The following is a 20,449-nucleotide window of genomic DNA, read 5'->3' on the forward strand; positions in this document are numbered from 1 at the left end:
CCGGGATGCGTGTCTGTGGACCTGACCATCTTGCTTTCCTTCCCGCAGATCAGCCCCTTGCTCCTGGCTTGTCTGTGCCATGCGCTTAGATCCACTTCCTCATTTCCATCTCTGTCTCCACCACCGTAGAGACCTGAATGTCAGACTCTAGCTTCCTGACCTGCTTCCCCCGGGCCAGTTCTGCCTCCCTAACAGGGTCGCCCTCCTGGTCTGACCCTGTCTCCCCAGGAGTCTCTGACTCCTTAGCCAGAGTCGCACTTGCCATGGTCTTCCGTGATTCACGCCTGGGCTCGCTTTTTCTCCAGGAATCCTGGCTTGCCCGTTTTCCTTCCCTGCACCCATCCCTGCACCCCTGCTGAGAGCGCACTCTTCCTTATCTCAGCCTAGCCCTCTACCTCTCCTGGGATATCTCACGTCTCCTGTGAAGGGAGGCGCCTGTTGCAGGTCCCACCCCAAAGGCACTCAGGGAAAATGGCTTCTCGTTGTTGAGTGTAAAGTTAAGGGTGACTTTGCTGATGCACAGTGGTCTCATCAGAACGTGGAACTGCTCTTAGGAAGCCCAGCCAGGGGGATGAGGTTGCATGTGGCTGCCTCCTCTATGCAGTGCTTGTCTGGGAGAGCCACCCTGTCAGGGACCATGCTAACCCCAGGAGGAGATGCACCCACCCTGGAGTCACCATGCTGTGGGATGTCACCTCAGCACGATGAACCTGGGGTTGAAGTGTTTGGGATGCCCAGGATGGAGGAAGCCTTCCTCTGCAAGGCTGTCCTTGAGTGGGATGACGAATGCGTGATCTAGTCCTCTTCTCAGCCGGGGGTCATTGTGTGCCGCAACCTCCCCCAGCCCTGTCATTCAAGCTCCAACCGGGGAAGGAGAAACCACTTCAGTATGTAAAGCAGAGGGGTCGTTTTTACAGTAGTTTAAACATTTTATATATACACACACATACAAATGTGTATATGGATATATTATTCAAAATATACACATGCATACATCCATATATGTGTTACTTTTTATTTTGAAATTATTTTAGCTTTATAGCAAAAGTGCAAAAATAGTACAGGGTATTCCCATGAACGTATCACTCAGCTTCCCCGCGTATGAACACCTTACGTAACCACAGTACAATTGTCAGAACTAAGAAATTAACATCGGTACAACGGGACTCCATTTGGGATTTTACCTGTTTTCCCACTAATGTCCTTTTTCAGTTCCAAGATCTAAATTTGTAACCCATTGTCGTGTCTCCTTATCCTCTTGCAGTCTGTGACACTGTCTTGGTCTTTTCTTGTTTTCCACAACCGTGGCACTTTTGGAGAGTACTGGTCACTTACTTTGTAGAAAGTTTATCAATTTGGGTTGCCTGATGTTTTCTCATGATTAGACTGAGGTTGTGCATTTTTGGCAAGAGCACCTCGAAAGTGATGTGCCCTGCTCTGCATCCTGTTGGGGAAGCCATGAGTATATGTTTTATTACGGGTGGTGTTATCCTCATCACTTGGCTTTAAGGTGATGTCTGACAGATTTCTCATTTGTCCTTTTCCCACCCTATAATTAATATCTCGGGGAGATGCCTTGAGACTGAAGATATCCAGACAGAGGGAATTTAATCCAAGGCGTTGGTTACCCAGATGGTAAGGGAACTGAGAGGCTCAACAACCCAGGGATTAGCAACGCCAGGAAGCCGGTACAGACCTGAGGCACAAAGGGAGGAGATGGTGTTGCCAGAGCCAGAGGTCAAGGTCACGCACAGACGGCCTGTGTGGTGCGGGCTGGAGCCGTGAAGGAGACCCAGTCACTGCTGGTAATGCCATCTGAGGCAGAGAGAGCGGAGAGAAATGCCCTGGGTTCTCTCTTCCTGTCTCCCATGGGCCAAACCCAGCTGATGCAGGAGCCTGGGGTCACGGGCTGCAGGAGTGAGCCCCTCTGCAATGCAGAGCAGGACGAGGCAAAAAGTGGGCGAGCGGCCAGGACCCACCCAGGACTGGCACGCCTCCTTGGCCCTTTCCCTCGAGCTGTGCTGGCCAGTAAGGGAGCCACGAGCCACTGGTGACACTCTAGCACTTGACATGGGGCTGTTCCAAACCGATGTATGCACTAAGTGGATTTCAAAAACTTAGTGTGGAAAGAAAAATGTAAAATATCTCATTAATAATTTTTACGTTAATTACCTATTCAAGTGATAATGTAAATATATTGAGATAAATAAAATTTAATTTTGATCTTTTTAAACTGTGGCTACTAGATCGTTTAAAATTACATCTGTGACTCCTATTTGTGGCTTTCATCCTATTTTCCCCGGCCAGCACTGCTCTAGAATACACACTTGTACCTGCCTGGGTCATCAACATTGTAATAAAATACCTCTCCTGTACAGAGGTCGTGCCCTTGGCTCACAGTCTGGACGGTGTGCCCAGCCAAGGTTTTACAAAAGCAGCACTGCACTGGCCTTGAGCCGTCCACACTCACTCACAGTTCTGACCAAGAGTGTTAAGCAGAGAGATTGGGCTCGTCTGCTTTTCCTGTATCACACAGGCTGTAAGTCAAGGTCAATGGCCAGCATAGGCTGCACGGCTAGCTAATGTTTAACACAATAATAAAGACACCACCATATCGCTAGATAGCACCTTACAGAAGAAGGCCATGCTGTTACTACTACTTCCTATCTCTACAGTATTTTTATAGTTTCCAAAGGTCCTCGCCTCAGTCTTGTAGAGTCACCCAGCCTTGCTGTCCCCATTTTACAGATGACAAAATGGAGCCTGGGAGATCACACAGATTGCGCTGACTCTCAAACTTCTGGTGCATCACGTGGGAGCTTATCAAAATGCTAATGTTTAAGTCCCACCCTCTCAGAGTCTTGATTCAGTGTGTGGAGGGTGGGGTCCAGGAACTCTGTGTGGCAGGCTTTGGGGACTGGCATGCAGGTGGTTGTCAGACCACACTTCGGGGCATGCCAGGCCTCCGGGTTCTCAGGGTGAATGGTGGGACCGGGCTCAAGCCAGGATTCTGACGGCCAGTCTAGGATGCTTCCCCGATGCCAGGCTGTCCTATCAGTGCCAAGGTCTGTCGTCTTCTAGAACGGGGCGTATGGGAAGATCATACACACGTGCCTCACTTCCAGCTCTGGCCTTGACACTGTAGAGGGCTAGTGTGGCTGAAGCCAGGTCAGGCGGTCAAAGGCAGTGCTGATTGTTCTCACAGTGACCCTCTGTCATGTCTGGTTGACTTTAAAAATGTAGCTGGATCTTCATCACTTCGGTGGGTTTAGGTGAAGGGAAATGAGTTTGCCTTCCCCAAGCGTACACCAAAGGGTCACCTCCACGTGGAGTTTGGAGATGCCAACATGGCCCTGCTGGTACGGAAGGATTTGCCATTGAAATGGCCCAGCAGGATTTGGTTTTGCCGCAGGAGGGCAGGGCCACGCCTGGGGGGCCGGGGCTGCGTGAGGACGAGCCTGTATGTCTTCCCAGCGCTGACCACTCCCTTTCTCCTCTGCAGTGGACAGCGGACTGCAGCGAGCAGCTGGACAGCAGCTGTTCCCTCTCGCGAGGACGAACACCCTCACAACAGGTAAGGAAGCAGCTCCGTGCTCCATCTGGGGGTTGTCATGTGTCCTGCTGTCTGCATTCCTGAGAGGTGGGGGTGTGGAGAGAGCAGGAAATGGGAAAAGGGAGGGTGCAGTCTGCCCTCTGGAAAGTTCTCCCCAAATATCCAACCCACAGTGAAGCCCCTCTCCGAGCACATAAATCCATAAGATTTCTTTTCAGTAGCAGTGTTTTTATAATAACAAACATCAGCAAGCAACCAAATGTCTATCGAGAGGAGAATGGATCAATAATACGTGACATGTCCTCACAGGGCCATATTATTCAGCAGGAAAGTGAATGAACTGGAGAGTCACACATCAGGGTTCACGGGAGGTTCCCCGATGGATTGCACAAACAAGGGAACTCCTAGGGTTTGGGTGCTGGTCGGTCACTTTGGAGATCACTTGTGCTCCAGGTTTGCAGAGGACCCGGAGGGGCACGGTGAGGGTGTGAAGTGTCTGAGACCCGTCCATTTCTCCCGGCGAACCAGCTGTCCTGGGACCAGGCCGAAGCTGGCTGCTTCTCCCTGTTTGCTTGCCTGTGAGATCCCAAGCCCCCACGCCACCCTGTTTGGGTCGCGTGGCCAGGAGGGAATGAAGAAGCTGCTCTTCCAGAGCTGTCCCTGGTGACCTCTAGCCTCCCTCTGGTTATCCAGCTGTTCTGACACCTCATCCTTCCCTGTGGGAGACAGTGGGATTAGAGGCTGAAAAAAACATTTATCTCCACCTAGGGTTTCCAGGCGGGAATTCCCAACCATTCTCAAGAATTTTTTTCGCTTTCCTGTTCCCAAATCCCAAGATATAAACTGTTTTCTGTTCTCCACGATGAACTGCCGTGGAAATGTGAAATCATTTCCAATGCCATGAGTCAAAGTGACTGCCAATACTACCAACTACCTGGGTTCAAGGAGCCGATTTCCCGACCAACTTTTCTCAGGATTAGGGAACGGAAAAGCAAAAAAAAATCCCCAAGAACGGGCGGGAATTCCCTCCTGGAAACCCTAGTGATAAATAGGAAAAATGTCTAAGAGATACATTGTGAGTAGTACGTTTATTTCCCATTGTGGGTATTACTGGGTTCAAGGAGCCAATTTTCCCGATTTCCCGACCAACTTTTCTCAGGATTGGGGAATGGGAAAGCGAAAAAATTCCTGAGAATGGGTGGAAATTCCCTCCTGGAAACCCTATGTCCACCCTCCAGCCCAGCCTCACCTTGCACCTGTCCATAGAGCTGAGCAGAGCCTTTATGGCCTCCTGCAATAACTTGCTCTTGCCTTCGGAGAGCCGGCTTGGGCAAGAGGGAAGGCTGCTGGGCCTGAGTCCTGGCGTGGTCACAGCCCCCGGTGCTGTGTGAAGTTTCTCGGAGCTCAGGACAGCTCAGCATGTTGAAGAGGTCAGGTGTTTCAGAAAGGACTTCCTGTAGATTTCCTCAGCCATGGAGTGTTTGCAAAGGCCTGGTGCTAAGCGCTGGTGGGCCTGGAGCATGGCCCCTGCCTTTGGAGGCCTTACCACTTGGTTAGAAGGACAAGGTAATGGGTAAAAGAATGCCCCGTGCTGGGCAGGAGATGCAAGCATCCAAAGAGGGGCCCAGACCTCAGGTGGCACAGAGTTAAGAAGCCCGGGCAGGCCCGAGCCAAGGAGATGGGACTGAGCTGGACCTCCTAGATGGATAGGCCATGGTTGGAGCCTGCGTGTTGTACGTACACCATGCTGCACGGAAAGCCAGGAGTAGGATTGCAATGAGGTCTCCTGAGGTCAGGAAAACTTTGGTTCAGCCATGAAAGGCCTGATATTGAGACATTAGTGGCTCAGTTAATTAGCATACAAACAATAGAATGATGTAAACGAGATGGAAATTTCTTCCCCTCTTAGTACAACCTGGGTGGGTATTCAGGGCTGGCATGGCAGTTCAACAGTGTCAGGACAAGCTTCTTCCTTCTCATTGCTCTGCTGTGTCCAGGGTGTTGCCCTTGCTCCCGTGGTGCGTGATGGCTCACATCCCCGTGGGAACCCCACCCTGGACCTGAGATTTCCCCTCATGAAGCAGCCATCCTCTGATGCCCTCTAGTGAAGGGATCAAAGCTAGTCGGCCTTTCTTAAGTGACTGGCACGAGGAAAGCCCCATATACCTGGCCTGCGGCAGCTGGCCCTGCCCACGCCGTCCTGTCCCAGTTCCCTTATAGAAGGAGAACCAGGGAGCTTCCTGTTGAAGAGTGCCTTTGCCGGGTGCAGCTCTGAGGGGATGCTGCTGGCCCATCCATCCAAGGCTCCCTTCAACCTGGTCCACCAGATGTAGGAGCACTGGGCCGGCTCTTGGGGACACCTCCCAGCCCCGGAAGCACACCCACTGGCCTCCTCACCAATCCCTCTCATCCAGGCAGACCCTCTCCCTAATTGATGGTGCGATCCAGCTATTCCATGTACATTTGCCTGTCCCCTCAGCCAGCTGGTCAACCCAAAGATGCTAGCTAGGGCTGACTCTACTTCCCTGACTGCCCCTGGTCTAGGGCCTTGCACACAGTAGGTGCTCGTAATGATACCCGAGTTGGCCCAGACCCAGTCCATGCAGTCAGGCCTTAGTGGGCCCTATGCCTCTGCCACAGCAACTTTGCTGAGCTTTCTGAGATCTTGGGGATGATGGGACAGCTCTGTCTCCCCACATTCACCCATCGGGGAGAATTCGTTTCAGGGGGAAGCTGAGACTGAATTGAGACTGGGGTGGTCGGCTGCTCTGGCACTCCCCCTGAGTGCCCCGTTTTGGCCACCTAGACCCAGGAAAGGGGGGTGGCTGGCAAATGCTAAGGTGCCACATTCTGCCCAGGAAGCTCCATGTGGTGGGTCATAGACCATGTCCTGAATGACGGGCCCAGATGTGGGCGCCATCCTGGGATTAGTCATACACTGGGGTTATTGAATGTTATTTCAACAAATTTATAAAACAACCCAACCTTGCCTCTCTGAAGCCTTTCAGAGGCACAAAATAGAAGAAACCTAGAGTAGGCTGAGTCCCCTAAGACGGGAGGAAGGGGGCTCAGAGAGTCCAGAACAAAAAAATGGGCTACACATAGTCCCAAGGAGGCCTTTCCAACCACCGGCAGTTGGCATCCGGCTGCATGTGGACTGTGTGGCATCCTGGCCGCCTCTTTCCAAGAGAGCTTGTCCGTCACCTATCATTTATTTAAGAGGTTGGACAGTTTCCATCTTTTCATCGTATTGGGGAAAATGCATTGAGATGATTTAGAGGAAGGCATCTGAAATGAGAGAGTGCAACCCAGTTCAGTTAGAAAAACATTTCAAGGTCCCAGCAGGGGGTTTAGCATTCAGGGAAGAAAGCCAAAGTCATATAAAGGTCATGTGAAGTCAGGAGTGAGAGCTCTTCTCCATCCACACAGAAGAGCCAAGGAAAGGAAATTAATGTGCACAACAGCAGCAGGGCCTATCATTAGATCTTGAGAAGGACTTCCTGACTGGAGGACTTGGCTGGCGGAGTGGACTGTTGAGCAAGGTAATGAAACCTTGCCGGGAACCTAATAAGCACACCTCCCCTTATCAGACGGGTTCATGCAAAGCCCTGGGAAAGGTGGGGGTGTGTCAGAAATGATGTCTCCGAGTCCTGAGATCCCACACTCCCTGCAACGATGAGAAAAGGGTACTCCCCTGTTTCATCATGAATGCCCAGTAGCAAATTGAAGCATCAGGAGAGAAAGAAAGAGCCTTGTCCCAAGGGTCAGGAAAACTAGATGTTGACCCAGGTGTGGCACAAACTCCAGTGCCTCTTCTGCAAAATGAGGCATTGGACCACACAGACTTCTCTGAGCGTCTCTGAAAATCTCTTTCATTGTTTACATTTGATGTCTCCACGAAATGACCAACTGGATCCAAATAGCTGCTAAACACAGCAGCAGGTGTGGATTTGCCAGATTTTTCCACTGTTCCCCCATCCACCCTCATACCTGTGCCAACCTGCAGGCTAGGTATATCCTAGGTGCCAACAGTGATTCTGACCCAGGAAATGACAGGTGGTAGGCAGAGGTGAACCTCAAATACACCGTTTACCTCTGGTCCACAGAAAAGCGTAGGAGTTTTTGGCCAGCCATCTCTCTGCCCTTCAGTAATTATACTATTGGTTCAGTGCCAATTTAAAAAAACTCATTAGTACAGAAGATTCCTTAGGAAAGTGCCTAGATTTTTAATCAGCTTTTGTGGATATTTGAGAACTATCGTGTGTGTTCATGGCTCTGCGTTCTATTCAGTCAGTATTTATTGAGTACCTGCTGCAAGCTTGGCAGACACATACATACGAGCTAGAGCCTCCTGGCTCACTACCCATTTGCAGAGTAGAGGCTAGTTTACATGAAACAGGCTACAGACACCCATGTTAAGGTCCCCACAGAGACGTCCTGACAGGTACTGCAGTCATTCCAGAGTGGTCCTGTTGGTCTCTGTGGGTAGGGGAATGTCTTGCAGGACAGGAGACTTGGTCCGTGCCTTCTTCAGGGGTAGGTAGCATGTTAGACGGAAAGGAAAATAGAAGGAAATGAAGAGAGAAGAAAGGTGTTAGCAAAGGCTTGAAGTTGGGCACAATGTCGGGATGTTGGGTCAACAGGAGAAAACACGGCAGAATGGATGGCTAGTGTTGGGTGTCACTAGAGTAGTGGGGGATGGATAGTGAATGTGGAGGCGTCTGTGTGCTGCCGAGATGCTGGAACTGCTGTCCAACCCCACCGCTGTTTGTGCACCTTGTAGATCTTATATTTTCTCTGGTGTTCCATACAAGTAAAGTATGTCCCTTTGTATCAGTCAGCGTAGCCTGGGTAATGCTGCAGTAACAAACAGCTCCGAATCTCAGTAACTTGAAGTAACCCATTCAGGACCAAGCTTGATGGAGCAATTGCTGTTTTAATCAGTTATGACAGAGAGTGGGTCATGTGGTGGGTCTTACTTTGGCAATTCAACACACCAACTCAGAGGTAACCCGTGTCATGTCCACTCTGAACTTGTTGCCTAGAAATGGTCACATGGTCCCACCCAACCATAAGTACACTAAGAAGTATAATCCTACGAGGTGCCTGGAATGGGGGAAACAGGAACTATTTGGTGACTGCCGAGACGACTGTCACAGGCCCCACCTCTAGCAGAGGCTCGCCAGAGGCTGGAGCCGACCTCTTCCTCCCACATCAAATCCAGAACTAAGCAGGTCACCAGTGACCCCTAAAGACCTCATGGGCTCTCAGGATGATAAGTATCTCAGAGGTCACCTAATCTGCCCACCCCCAACCCCCCATCCTGCAGTGCAGGAACCCCGTCATGTGGCTGTTGAGCTGCTGGACATTTCCAGTAATGGGCAGCTCACTGCTTCCAAAGGCACCTCATTGTTAGGCAGCTCCATTAGTAAAAGTGTCTTTCTTTGATTTAGCCCCAAACCACCTTCTCATAACTCCAGCTGATGGTTTTAGTTTTACTCCTTTCGCCCGTCACTGTTTAGTCTCTCCCCCAGCAGTCCACCATGGCAAGGCTGCCTTTTAATCTAAATATCCTCATTCCTGCAGCTGTTTCATTTTATTTATTCATTCTTTCATCCGTTGATCCATTCAGCAAGCCATTGTGGAGGGCAGGCAGTGCCCAGAAGTCTGGGACCTGACATGATGGTTCTTAGGTCCTATCCCATCCTGGGCTGCCCTCCTGGGAGCACCATAAGCATGGACTGTAATTCCTCTTAATAACCCTCCCAGAACTACACACGCTCCTGCTATTGTGATCCAATCGTGCCACCTCCACTGCTGTCAGCACACGAGCCTCTCTTTTTCAAAAGGTGGCATCCATCCCTATCCTCAAGGTGCCTTCTGTCTCCAGCTCACCTGAAGGAACCAGAATACAACACTTACCAAACAATACTGATTATTAATTTTATAGGGAGAGTAGTCAGCAACCATTCACTGAGTGCCTGCTGTAATCAATATGAGCCACGTGGCTTGGCCACTACCCTCAGAGAACCTAGTGTGCCTCGAGAAATAAGACTTTCTTGAGTGGAAAAGCAACAGTCCAGAGCAGCATGTGAATACCCGGAGAAGGGGGCTGGTGTCTGCAGGGGAGCTTGCATCCCGCAGAGGAGGTTAAATATACAGGCGTGAGGGCGGAGATGCCACGCGGCCATGGTGATGGGATTGGACAGAGAGCTGGAAGACATCAGTTGTCGCCTCTGTACCTCTGACTTACTATTCGATCATGGGTGACCTACGTCAACTCGCTGCAGCCTCAGTTTCCCCTCTGAAAAATGAGCGAACTAGACTGAAGGCCCTCAAAATGTTTTGTAAAAAATACAGACCGAGGTTTCTACTTCTGGGAAGGTGGAGTATATGTTCTCCATCTTCCTGCTAAGTACAACTAAAACCCTGCACATTCTCCATAAAGCAAACATCAGAAGATGCTGAAAGCTGGAGAGAATAAGGTGGACCAGCTAGGGAGCTTGGGACTTGACCTCCCAGGGTTTCTTTTTGGCCTCCTATATCCCAGGCTGAGAGCTGAAGAAGTGAGTAACCAGGAAGTGCCAATGGACACATGTTTAAAAGCTCCCCATAAAAGCCTGCTCTCGTTGGCGACGGTCCAGAAAAAGAGCAACCCCGCAAGACAGAAAACTTGTGGACCACAACTGCTCTACTGCAGCCAAACAGCACAGAAAACGCTGTGGCTGCACCCACACCCACACTGGCAAAGACCCAGTCGGAGCCTGGACTCTCACCCTCCCCCAGCTGTAAAAGGGTGCCCCCAGCCTCCCCCACCGGGGTGGTGTCAGAGAAGGCCGATTGGAAGCTGTGGCTTTCATCCCTGCCGGCTTGTAAGAAGGCCCCCAACCACCCCCGTGGGATCAATGGAGACCATGTGAAGGGGGCGGGACTCCACCCCACTCAGCAGTAGTGAGGCGCCCCTTCCCTCCCTGCTGGGTTGTGTCAGAGGACGCCTAATAGAGAGCTGGGACTTCCACTGTCACCCAGTAGTAATGAGGCCACCCCCAAGGGTAGGGTCATGGGGGCCCTGTGGGGACCTAGAATGCCGCCTCCACTGGCTGTAACAATAAGCGCCCCCCTGACTTCTACTTTCACTGGCAGGAGAGAGAGGCTGTGCCCGCCCCCCTTCCCTGCCCGAGTGGCATCACAAAAAGCCAATGAAAACAGAAGATTTAAATAAGTTCCGCATCTCACAACCTATCATGAAAGTGTCCTACTTGCAATCAAACATCATTTGTCATACCGAGAACCAGGAAGATTTCAGACTTAATGGAAAGAAGATAATCAGCAGATGTCAACACTGAGATGCAAAATGGGACTAGTAGCTGGAATATATAAAGAACTCTCAGAACTCAATATTGGAAACGTTCCCACTTAAAAAAGGACAGAATACATGAAGAGACATTTTTCACCGAAGAGGATATACAGATGGCAAATAAGCACATAAAGAGATGTTCACTACCATTAACCATTAGGGAATATCACGATACGCCTATCAGAATGTCTACATTTTTACTATATCCATATATGGAATAACAGCACCGAATGCTGGTAAGGATGCAGAGAGACTGGATCACTCATACATTACCGGTGGAGATGTAAAGTGGTACAGCCACTCGAAAACAGTTGGGTGGTTTGTTGTTGTTTTTTTTTAAATTATACCGGCAAGTACCACATAATCCAGCCATGGCACTCCTGGCTGTTTATCCCTGAGGAATGGAAACTGATGTTCACATAAACACCTGTACTTAAATGTGTATAGCAGCTTTATTCATAATTGCCCCAAGCTGGGAAAAACCCACATGTCCTCCAACAGGTGAGCGGTGGTACTCAGCTGTCGGGAGGAGCCGGCTATTGACACACGCGGCCACCTGGATGAATCGCCAGGGAATTAATTGTGCAGAGCGAAAAAAAAAAGCCAACCCCCTAAAGTTACCGACTGTATGATCCTGTTTATGTAACACTCTTAAAATGGTAAAATTGTGGAAATAGCAGTTGCCAGGATCAGGAGAGGAGAGGGGCCAAGAGAGGAGGGGGCAGGAGTTACCGACTGTATGATCCTGTTTATGTAACACTCTTAAAATGGTAAAATTGTGGAAATAGCAGTTGCCAGGATCAGGAGAGGAGAGGGGCCAAGAGAGGAGGGGGCAGGAGTATGAAAAGGCAGCAGGATGGATCCCTGTGCTGGTGGAAATGTCTTGTGTCTTGACTGTCCCAACATCGGTATCCTGGATACAACGCTGTGCTATAGTTTTACAAGTTTCTCCTTGGAGAGAGACTAGGTAAAGGGTACACGGGATCTCTCTATATTATTTCTTAAATTTAGATGTGAATTTACAAACTTTGTCTAGACAAATTTTATTTTGTCTAAAATAAAAAGTTACTTTTTTAAAAGTAGAGAACCTTCTGTTTCATCAAAATCTTTAAAGGAAATCCCATATAGAAACCCAGCAGGGGCAGAACCGCTTGGTGAGACGGGGGAAGGAGCCAATGGGCTTTCTCCTCCACTCCATCCATCTCATTGCTGTGGGAGCACCCCAGCAGAACTCCCAGGTCACCCCTAGACCAGATGACCTCTCAGCCCCTTTCTTCCTTGGCCTTCTGTAGCCCTGAGTCTGGCACTGGCAGGAAGGGAGGTGTCCCTGGGGACTGGGGAGTTCCAAGAATGCCTCCTAGTGAGGAGCCTGGGAAGATGGGATCCTTTCTTTGCACAGGGACATGGGGCAGCGTGGGGGACGGGGGACAGGCCCCATTATTTCAGCAGATGCTGGATAGGCAGCCAGCCAGCCAGAAGTGGCGTCTGGTGTGGCCTCGTCCAGAATAACTTCAAATAATGGGGCTATTTAAATCCTAAACCACAAACCTAATTAGCTGAGAGAGAATGGGCAGAAAGGGTTGACCTAGGGGAAATGTACTCGAACTTGGCCACGGACTTTAGTCATTATCTCCCACCTCTCCCTGGTCTTTGGGTCTTAATTCAAAGATAGCGGGGGGTAGAGAGGGAAGGGACAGAGAGGGACACAGACGTTCCAGAGTGACAGGAAGGGCCTTTGCTGCTCCTGAACTCAGCTCTGGTGCCACCCAGAAGGTTCTCTGTGCTGTCATTCTCCTGCCTCAGAGGCCCTTCTGTTGTCGGGGATTTAAAACACTGGGGGTCCATCATTGTTTTACCCACTAGCATGTGGGGTGCTGTCCTTGGTACTGATATCTCTCTCTCTCTCTCTCTCTCTCTCTCTCTCTCTCTCTCTCTCTCTCTCTCTCTCTCTCTCTCTCTCTCTCTCTCTCTCTCTCTCCAGGATAGGGCTTTCTCCTTAGGCTCTGCCCTTCCCCCCCCTCCCATCAATTCCTTCTGCACTTGGCTCCTTATTTCCTCTCTCAAGCAAACTCAAGTTACCGTTGCAGTCTGGTTTAGTCTGGCCCTGAGAGGAGATTCAGACCCAGCCTACGGGAAGCACCTGTTTTGGCCTAGGATATGCCCTTGGGGGGAATCTTTCTGCTGCCTATCCTATTCAGCCAAGTTCTGCCTAGTTCTAAACCCTTGCAGCCTGGAATTGCAACACACACACACACACAAACACACGCAAAAATCACCCTGCAGTTGTGTTGTTAAGAAAAAAGCAACAGAGAAGACGGTTGGGTTTTTTCCCCCCTACACCTGACTTAGCATGTTTTTCTGCTGTACAATGATTGCCTCCTGCCTTGTTTCATTCGTTCATGCACCAAGCCCCCCACATTCCCCCTTAATTTCAGTATAGCAGATCTACTCCCTCCACCAGCACTGCCTTCCCAAACACTGGCAGAGAGATGGACCTGGAGAACCCAACTGTCCGTAGAGGATGGATATGTTACTGCATTATGGAAATCTGCAGTGGGGTCAGAATTTATCTGAATAATTGCATAATGCAGTGGTTGAGAACATAAACTCTGGACCCCACTGTATGCATTCCCATCCTGGGAACTAGCTCTATAAATGTGGATGAGGTCACCAAGCCTCAGTTTCCTCATCAGTGAAATGGGCTGATGGTAAATAACATCGGCTCCCTCAGGCTGTAACAAATGTAAGGCTCTCAGATGGTGCCTGGCATACAGAGTGCTGCGTCAGTGGTTTCTGTTGCCATCATCTGGAATCTGTCTTCCCCTGAGCTGAGAGTAGCTGTGCTCCCAGCAGGGCCTCTCAGAAGCGGCTTCAGTCTCCCTGCCTATGGGCAGGCCGTTTCCATTTCTTCTTCCCTGTGGTTTAAAGTGTTCATTAGCCCTTTGTGATCCGTTCTGAGAGCAGCAAGGTTCACCCTGGCATGGGGCCCCCTAATTGCCAGTAAAAGGGGCTGTTGTGAAGGATTCAGCTGCGTTTAAGTGCTAAAAGCGATCCAGTGAAAAGGGTGATTGTTTCTGATAAGGCTTCTCAAAACCTTGGCACTGCAGCAACGTGGGGGGCGGGGCCTGGGTGACCACAGGGCCCAGGCGGGCTGGGGCTCAGAGACAAGTCGTGGTCACCAGAGCCAACCAGGAAATTGCAAACTGGAGAACATTCTTGGAAAAGCCAGGGAGGTTATATGGAGAGCTCCCGGTGCCTGACGACTGAATTCTTGCTAAATAGTATTTCATGGATGCTGGGTCCCCAAGGCTAGGGTGGGGAGTGAGTGGGCAGGGAGATACAACAAAGAAGTGAAGCAAAGGTTTCTACCTTCAACGAGATGACAGACTAAATAGGGGAGAGAGCTGACAGAGAGCATTAGATGGCTATTTCCTAGAGGGGGTTCTGTGGAACCCTAGTCTTGCAAAGCGCTCCGTGGAATTAAAAGGAAGGATGGCATGGACTTCTGGCTAAAGGAGTTTGAGAAACACTGCATACCATACTGCCACCTCCTTGAAGAGTCAGCATCCATCTCAGATTAATAAAGGCACGGAGAAGTTCTACAATAAAGTAATTTATTTAACTATCTTTGAATCCAGTCTATCCCAAACATTTGACAAGGGAGCCTTTTTGAACTTTTTCCCCCCCACGCGAAACTCTTGAACGTCCAGTGTTTCCAAAAGCACGTTCCGTGGACCACTCCAGCTGCACTCCATTTAAACCATCAACACTTCCCTCCACGGGTGATTTTGATGCCCATTGACATTTGAGAGTCAGCAGATACGTGATGCTGGAACACCACGGGGAGCTCTGCCATAGAGCAGTCAGGGAGGGCCAACCGCCAGGGTCCGTGCTGTACGTGCTGTGCATTCATGGCACTAGCATGGAGAGAGGGATGAAGGGTCTAGCTGGATCCCAACAGAAAGAAAGCCTGGGGGCAGGGAGGGTGGAAAGAACACGTACTTATTTTCCCTGAGCCCAGGAAGACCACAGTGGCCCAAGAATATACCCCGTACCTTAGGCAGCTCTGTGTGGCCTCTGAGCCCCTTCACAGCTGGACTGGTGTGAGAGCCAGTCACTAACCCAGCATTACCAGCTCTCCCAGGTGGACGCTGAGGACTCTGAAGCCGCAAGCAGAAGGCTTGAGAAGCCAGGGGGTGCCTGGGAAGAAGCCAAGTCCTGGTCACCTTCTTCTCTGTCCTTAGTTTGCCCTCACCTCTGCATGGGTCCTCAGTCTGAGCAGGCGTCAGGGTGGTTTGGAGGGTGAGGTGAGTCTGGCTCCTCCGTAGCGTAGAGTTCCCGGAAATCAGGCTGCAGTCTGCCTGTCTGTAAATCTGCCTGTCTGCACACTCTTGCCCCTCTGCCTTCTCTTGGCACGAAGAGGGCTTGTGTGTTGGATGCAAACTTTGAGGGTTGGTGTCCAGAACTCCAGAAGAGGGGACTATCCCAAGAGCTTTGACCGGATCTGAAGCAACCGGGCAGGGTAGCCTGAGGTCTGCTTGGATGTTGTCAGCCCAAGGCTAGTGGGTGGGGGATGGCCGTGCGAAGCCCTCAGGTTCTGGCTGCCCCATTTAGTGGCAGCAGTGTCACTGCCTAGGCCACCATGTCAGCATCGACAAGGGACAGCAAAGGAAGGCTGTGCCCGGGAGGTTCTTTCCTCTCTGGGCTGAGGCTTGACGGAGAGAGATTCTTGTTTCCAAGTGCCAGGCGGTTTTTCCAGCCCCTGTTGATAAAGGCTGCTTGTGTGATTATATGCCCATCACATTCCACTGCAACGGACTCTGAGGGAATGTCCCGATTCTTGTTATGTGCTGTCAAATAGAGCCACAATGAGTAGGTCATCCCCTGTGGCCAGGGTTTTCATGAGGAACTTCTCCTGAGGCTTGCCCTCTCCCTGTCAGGACACTAGCCTTAAAGGGGGGAGTGGCGGGGGGGTTACCCTCTTATTATGTTCAGCATAGAGAGGCTGTCTTGCTCACAGTCCCCGGTCCTCGGTCCTCGTTCTTGCCCAGGACTGTTACCTCCTCCAGGAGTGCCATCTACATTCTTTCCCGGAGATGGGCCCCCAGGACACCCCCAGGCTGTGCGAAGACGGGGTTCCCACTCCAGGGTCTGTAGAGGACTCATATCCTGGCACTTCTGAGAATTAGCCTCAAGTTGTCAGCGGGGTGAGAATGGAGGCAGGAGGTAAGTCTGCGTGAGACGTGACAAAACCTAACCCTCTGGAAACGGAGAGCGTTTGCAGAGGCTTCTGGCCTGGGTGATGGAGAATGTTGGCCGTCACAGGAATCGGGATGTTGAGGCAACTGGGACGGGGGGCAGTTTGAGGAGCAGGGGATTTGCTGGGAACGGCAGGGAGATCTCTGAGCTTCCCGGCATTTAACATAGGACTCCGGATATCTGCAGCAGTTCCAGAATATGTTCTCTGGGTTATAGAATGGGTGAGTATTGTAAGGATTCAGTAAGGAAAATGTGTGGAGAGTCTGTAACTATGAAGCATTAAAAAAATAAACGTGCCTGGTTGCCTAGTGAGGTGGCTCTGGACAGCGCCGGCTGGCCTTCTGGCACTTGTCACTCACCAGCTGGGCCTTGCGACCTCCCTCCCAGAACTCCCTTTTCTCATCTCAGACTGCAGGTGGTTAATAGCACATCACCAGAGATTCTAAGTACAGAGAGGTGGCCTTCCTTTGGAAAGTGTAAACATCTGTGTGCGAATGCCAGGAGCGTCTCCTCCATCTTCTGTCCCTCTTTCCCACCCATCAGCAAGGGACCTTTTCCTTGGATCCCAAGAGGTCCCGAGGTTGGTAGGTTCCTTGACCGGGTGCAGCTTCAGAAGAGGCTGGGGCCTGAGTTGGAGATGCCCCAGGTGCCTCCCTTAGCCTGAGGGTAAGGTCCCCTCGTCCAGGCTGTGGCATCCCTGCCAGCTCCCTCCGCGTCAGCCCCTATGCTGAGAGTAGCCGGCCCAGGAGGGAGATTTATGTGCCCTTCACACTGCCCTGGGGCTGCCTGCAAGGTCATTTACCTGTGAGATGCTTTGCGCTGCTGGGTTTCATTCTGACCCTCGTCCCTTTCTCATGTGTGTTCTCTTTCTCTACCCACATTCTTCCTCCAATCTTTGGGCCTCGAGTCCTAGGACCGTAAATCGATCTTGACATCCTAACTCGTGAATCAGTTTTTCAGACACAGAGACTGCAGGCCTGCGCCTCCTCCGCTTACAGGGTAGCGTCTGTTTCATTGGTTGGCAGGCATCTGAGGTGGACCTACTATGTGCCTGGGTGACCACTGTGGGGGCATAAGAACAAGAGGTAGCAGTCGAGAAGCTCAAAATTTACTTGGGGTCATGAGTGAACCATGGATTCTTTTGTTTCACTCTATTTTTGTGGGACTTCTTCATGTCATTTGCATGTTGTTTTGTTTATTCTCATTGCATTATGTGAACATGCCACGATTTACTTGTCTGGTCAGCTGTTGATGACACTCGGGTGGTTTCCGTACCCCTGTGCTGTGTACCGTTGGTGAACATCTGTGCACATTTCAGTTGTGTTTATACCCGGGGTGGAGTCCTGGGTCACAAGACAGGCACGCGTTCAGCTGTAGTGGAGGTGGAGGTATAGCAGACGGTAGGGTTAACGAGGGATGGATGGCATCAGGAGTGAAGGCAGAGATAGCAGAGAAGCCAAATCATGGAAGCTGGATCAAGGGAAGTGTTTTCTGTCTATGGGATGGATCATAGGAAACATCCAAGCAGGAAGACTGGAGCCGGTTGACTTAGAGAAATTTGGTCACTGGTGTAGCCTTGATCAATGGGGGCTTCTTGGTGCTACCTGATTTTGGGGAGTGGGAAAGTCAGCCCTTCAACATGGACCCTCCAGTGTGTCTGGATCTGCAGAGCCCCTGCCTGGGGAAAAGCCACAGCCATCAGGCTGGCAGTGGTGGTGGCATCTCGTCCGTCCGTGTGAAGGCTTTGAGGAGAGAGCTATAGGCTGGGCTGTGTTGTACCTGACCACACGGCTCTGTCAAACACTGTTGTAGTGAGGGACCCCGTACGGGAGGAGGCCAGAGGTATACTACAGTGTCCCCCTGACTTACTGGCAGCACCAGCCAGGACACTCACCCCAGCCTTTTAGCTGCCCAGGATGCCTCTGCAGCCCTCTCCAGGATTGGGCCTTGGGGAGGCCTTCCACCCACTTATTCTCAGTGTCCAGGCGTAGCAAATAATGCCACCCTTTCCTCCCCAATCTCTTCCAGAATGGCAGCAAAGATAACTCCCTGGACATGCTGGGCACAGACATCTGGGCTGCCAACACCTTCGATTCCTTCAGGTAAGCCCGCTTCCTCTTGTCTGGGGTGTGTGGCTCTGGCTGGGACCCCAGCTTACTTGTCCTTATGCCCCATGGGGGTCTTCTTTGGAGGTTGAGTAAATGGTAAGAGTCCACTGATCAAGAAGTGGAGAGAATCTGGGTGGGGTGGTGAAGTAGAAAGGAAGAGACTGAAGAAGAAGGAAGTCAGAGAGAGGAGAGAAGGAGATCAAAGAAAGGAAAAGAAGGGGTGAGCATCCAAGGGAAAGAGAGAAAGTGAAGGGAAGAGGAGGCAGAGGACAAAGAAGGTTGAGAGGAAAGGGAAGACAGCTGACATCCCGCCAGCTTCCGGGAGAGGGAGAGAAAGCAGAGGGAGGGCTGGGAAGGTGGAAGAGCAAAGGAGAAGGGCTGATGGGGACGCCAGGCACCTGGGTTAACAGAGACATGATGCATAGCAGGCCCGTGGGGACTCCAGACAGCAGTGGCTGCAGAGCCCACCTCTCCCACCGGAGGTCATAGCAGGTGAGCGAGCCGGCTGCGTAGAGGTCTGGTGGAAGGAAGGATTGTCAGTGGCTCAGGTTCTGGAAGGTTCCTGATGGACCAGGTTGGAAGAACAGGTGTTGTCCAGGGTTCCTCAGGATGTAGGGACAGTGCCCCTGAAGAGTTTGCTCCTGGGCTCTTGCCATGGTGTCCACTCCCCTGGAGCTGGCCACCCCTCGCTGTACTGTAGACACACGCTGGCTCGGGTTCAGGCCCGCTCGGCCCAGAAGCGCCATGGGTCTCCTGAGGCTGGAGCTTGCAGGAGCTGGCCTCCTGCTTCCCTGCTGACTTGCCCCATGTCCCTCAGAGCTGCCTCGTTGCCATTTTGAGCTGCTGTCAGAGGCTGTAGTGACAGGTTTTGGGCCTGCTTTCTCTCTCCGGGCTTTCTCAAATGTAGGTGTGAAAACAAACTCTTCTGTGTTTTAGGGGGACTGCTGTCATGTAGGCATCAGGCCCACACTTGTGTTTTATAAGCATGAGTTACATACAGCAGGGTTGAAGAGAGGTGACGGCTTCTCAGGCTGTCCCCAGAGCTGACACCTTCCAGTCTGAGTGAGGGGTCCCTACCGGACCCTGCCCTTGGCTGGTGGGTGCCCCCCCCTTTCCTGCCTGCCTCTTTCTGAGGATGCTTCCCGCCTGATTGTGCCTGGGAGTCTGGGCCCGCCCCATCAGTAACGGAGCTGGTCTCCACTGGGCCTCTCATTTTTTGCCCTCCCTCGCCCTCTAGTGGTGCCACCTGGGACCTGCAGCCTGAAAAGCTGGACTTCACCCAGTTCCACCGGAAGCTCCGACATACGCCCAAGCAGCCCCTGCCACACATCGACCGTGAAGGGTAAGGGGTGGCTGTGGGGGAGGGCTCTTATATAAGGGCAGGGTGGGGTGGAGAACAGCTCTGGCTATATCGGACCTGAGAGGGGCCTTTCCCTGGGCAGGAAGGTATCCCTGCTGCAATGGGGACACACAGATGGCTCTTTGCCTCAGACCTGCAGGCTCACGGGCCTCTCTCCTGAGCCCCTCCACCTTTCACTGCCCAGGCCTCTCTAGCCACACTGCCCCGCTTCCCTTCCAGGCCCCTCACAGTGGCCCTGCTTGTCGGTAGTCTAGTGCAGTGGGTCTCACACTTGATCAGAGCCGCCTGTGGGACTTGTTAAACTCCAGAGTCTCTGAGTCAGGAGGTCTGGGGTGGGACCTGAGAACGTGCATTTCTAACAAGTTCCTAGGGGCCCCACTTGGAGCACCACCGAGGTAGTGGTTGGTGTTCCACTGGGTTGTCTCAGCCTCTCCTTATTTCGTGTGTCAGTGTTGCCTCCCCCTTTTAAAGAAGCCTACCCTCTTTGGTTTGTATGGAAGCGTCGTTCCAGAGTCGTGATTGATTAAACGGTTGGCCATTCAATCTCCTGCTCTTCTTCCCTTCCCGGAGGGCAGGGGATGGGACTGCAAGTTCTAACCCTCCAGCCTCTCCCTTGATTCCCCTGGCAACCGGCCCCATCCTCAGGTTACCTCGGGACTTTCCAGAAGTCGCCTCATTAACATAACAAAAAAACAACCTGGTCGCTCCCCTTGCAGAGGAAATACCAAGGATTTTTAGGAGCTCTGTGCCAGGCCTGGGGACAAAGACCAAATATATCTCCTTGTAAATCACAATATCGCACATGGTAATTT

General features: G+C 51.5%; 1 protein-coding gene across 5 annotated transcripts in view; it reads left to right on the plus strand.

The window, feature by feature from the left end:
• The window catches only part of CTIF (cap binding complex dependent translation initiation factor), a 262,257-nt gene that overhangs the window by 80,761 nt on the left and 161,047 nt on the right, over positions 1 to 20,449 (plus strand). For all 5 annotated transcript variants that reach the window (XM_033087333.1, XM_033087338.1, XM_033087335.1 and 2 more), the window contains exons 3-5: positions 3,503 to 3,574; positions 18,198 to 18,271; positions 19,515 to 19,619. In XM_033087333.1, coding sequence (XP_032943224.1) covers positions 3,503 to 3,574; positions 18,198 to 18,271; positions 19,515 to 19,619 — 251 coding nt within the window. The remainder of the gene's footprint in view (positions 1 to 3,502; positions 3,575 to 18,197; positions 18,272 to 19,514; positions 19,620 to 20,449) is intronic.

Source organism: Rhinolophus ferrumequinum, chromosome 19 (genome assembly GCF_004115265.2).
Source record: "Rhinolophus ferrumequinum isolate MPI-CBG mRhiFer1 chromosome 19, mRhiFer1_v1.p, whole genome shotgun sequence".
NCBI classification, from domain to species: Eukaryota; Metazoa; Chordata; class Mammalia; order Chiroptera; family Rhinolophidae; genus Rhinolophus; species Rhinolophus ferrumequinum.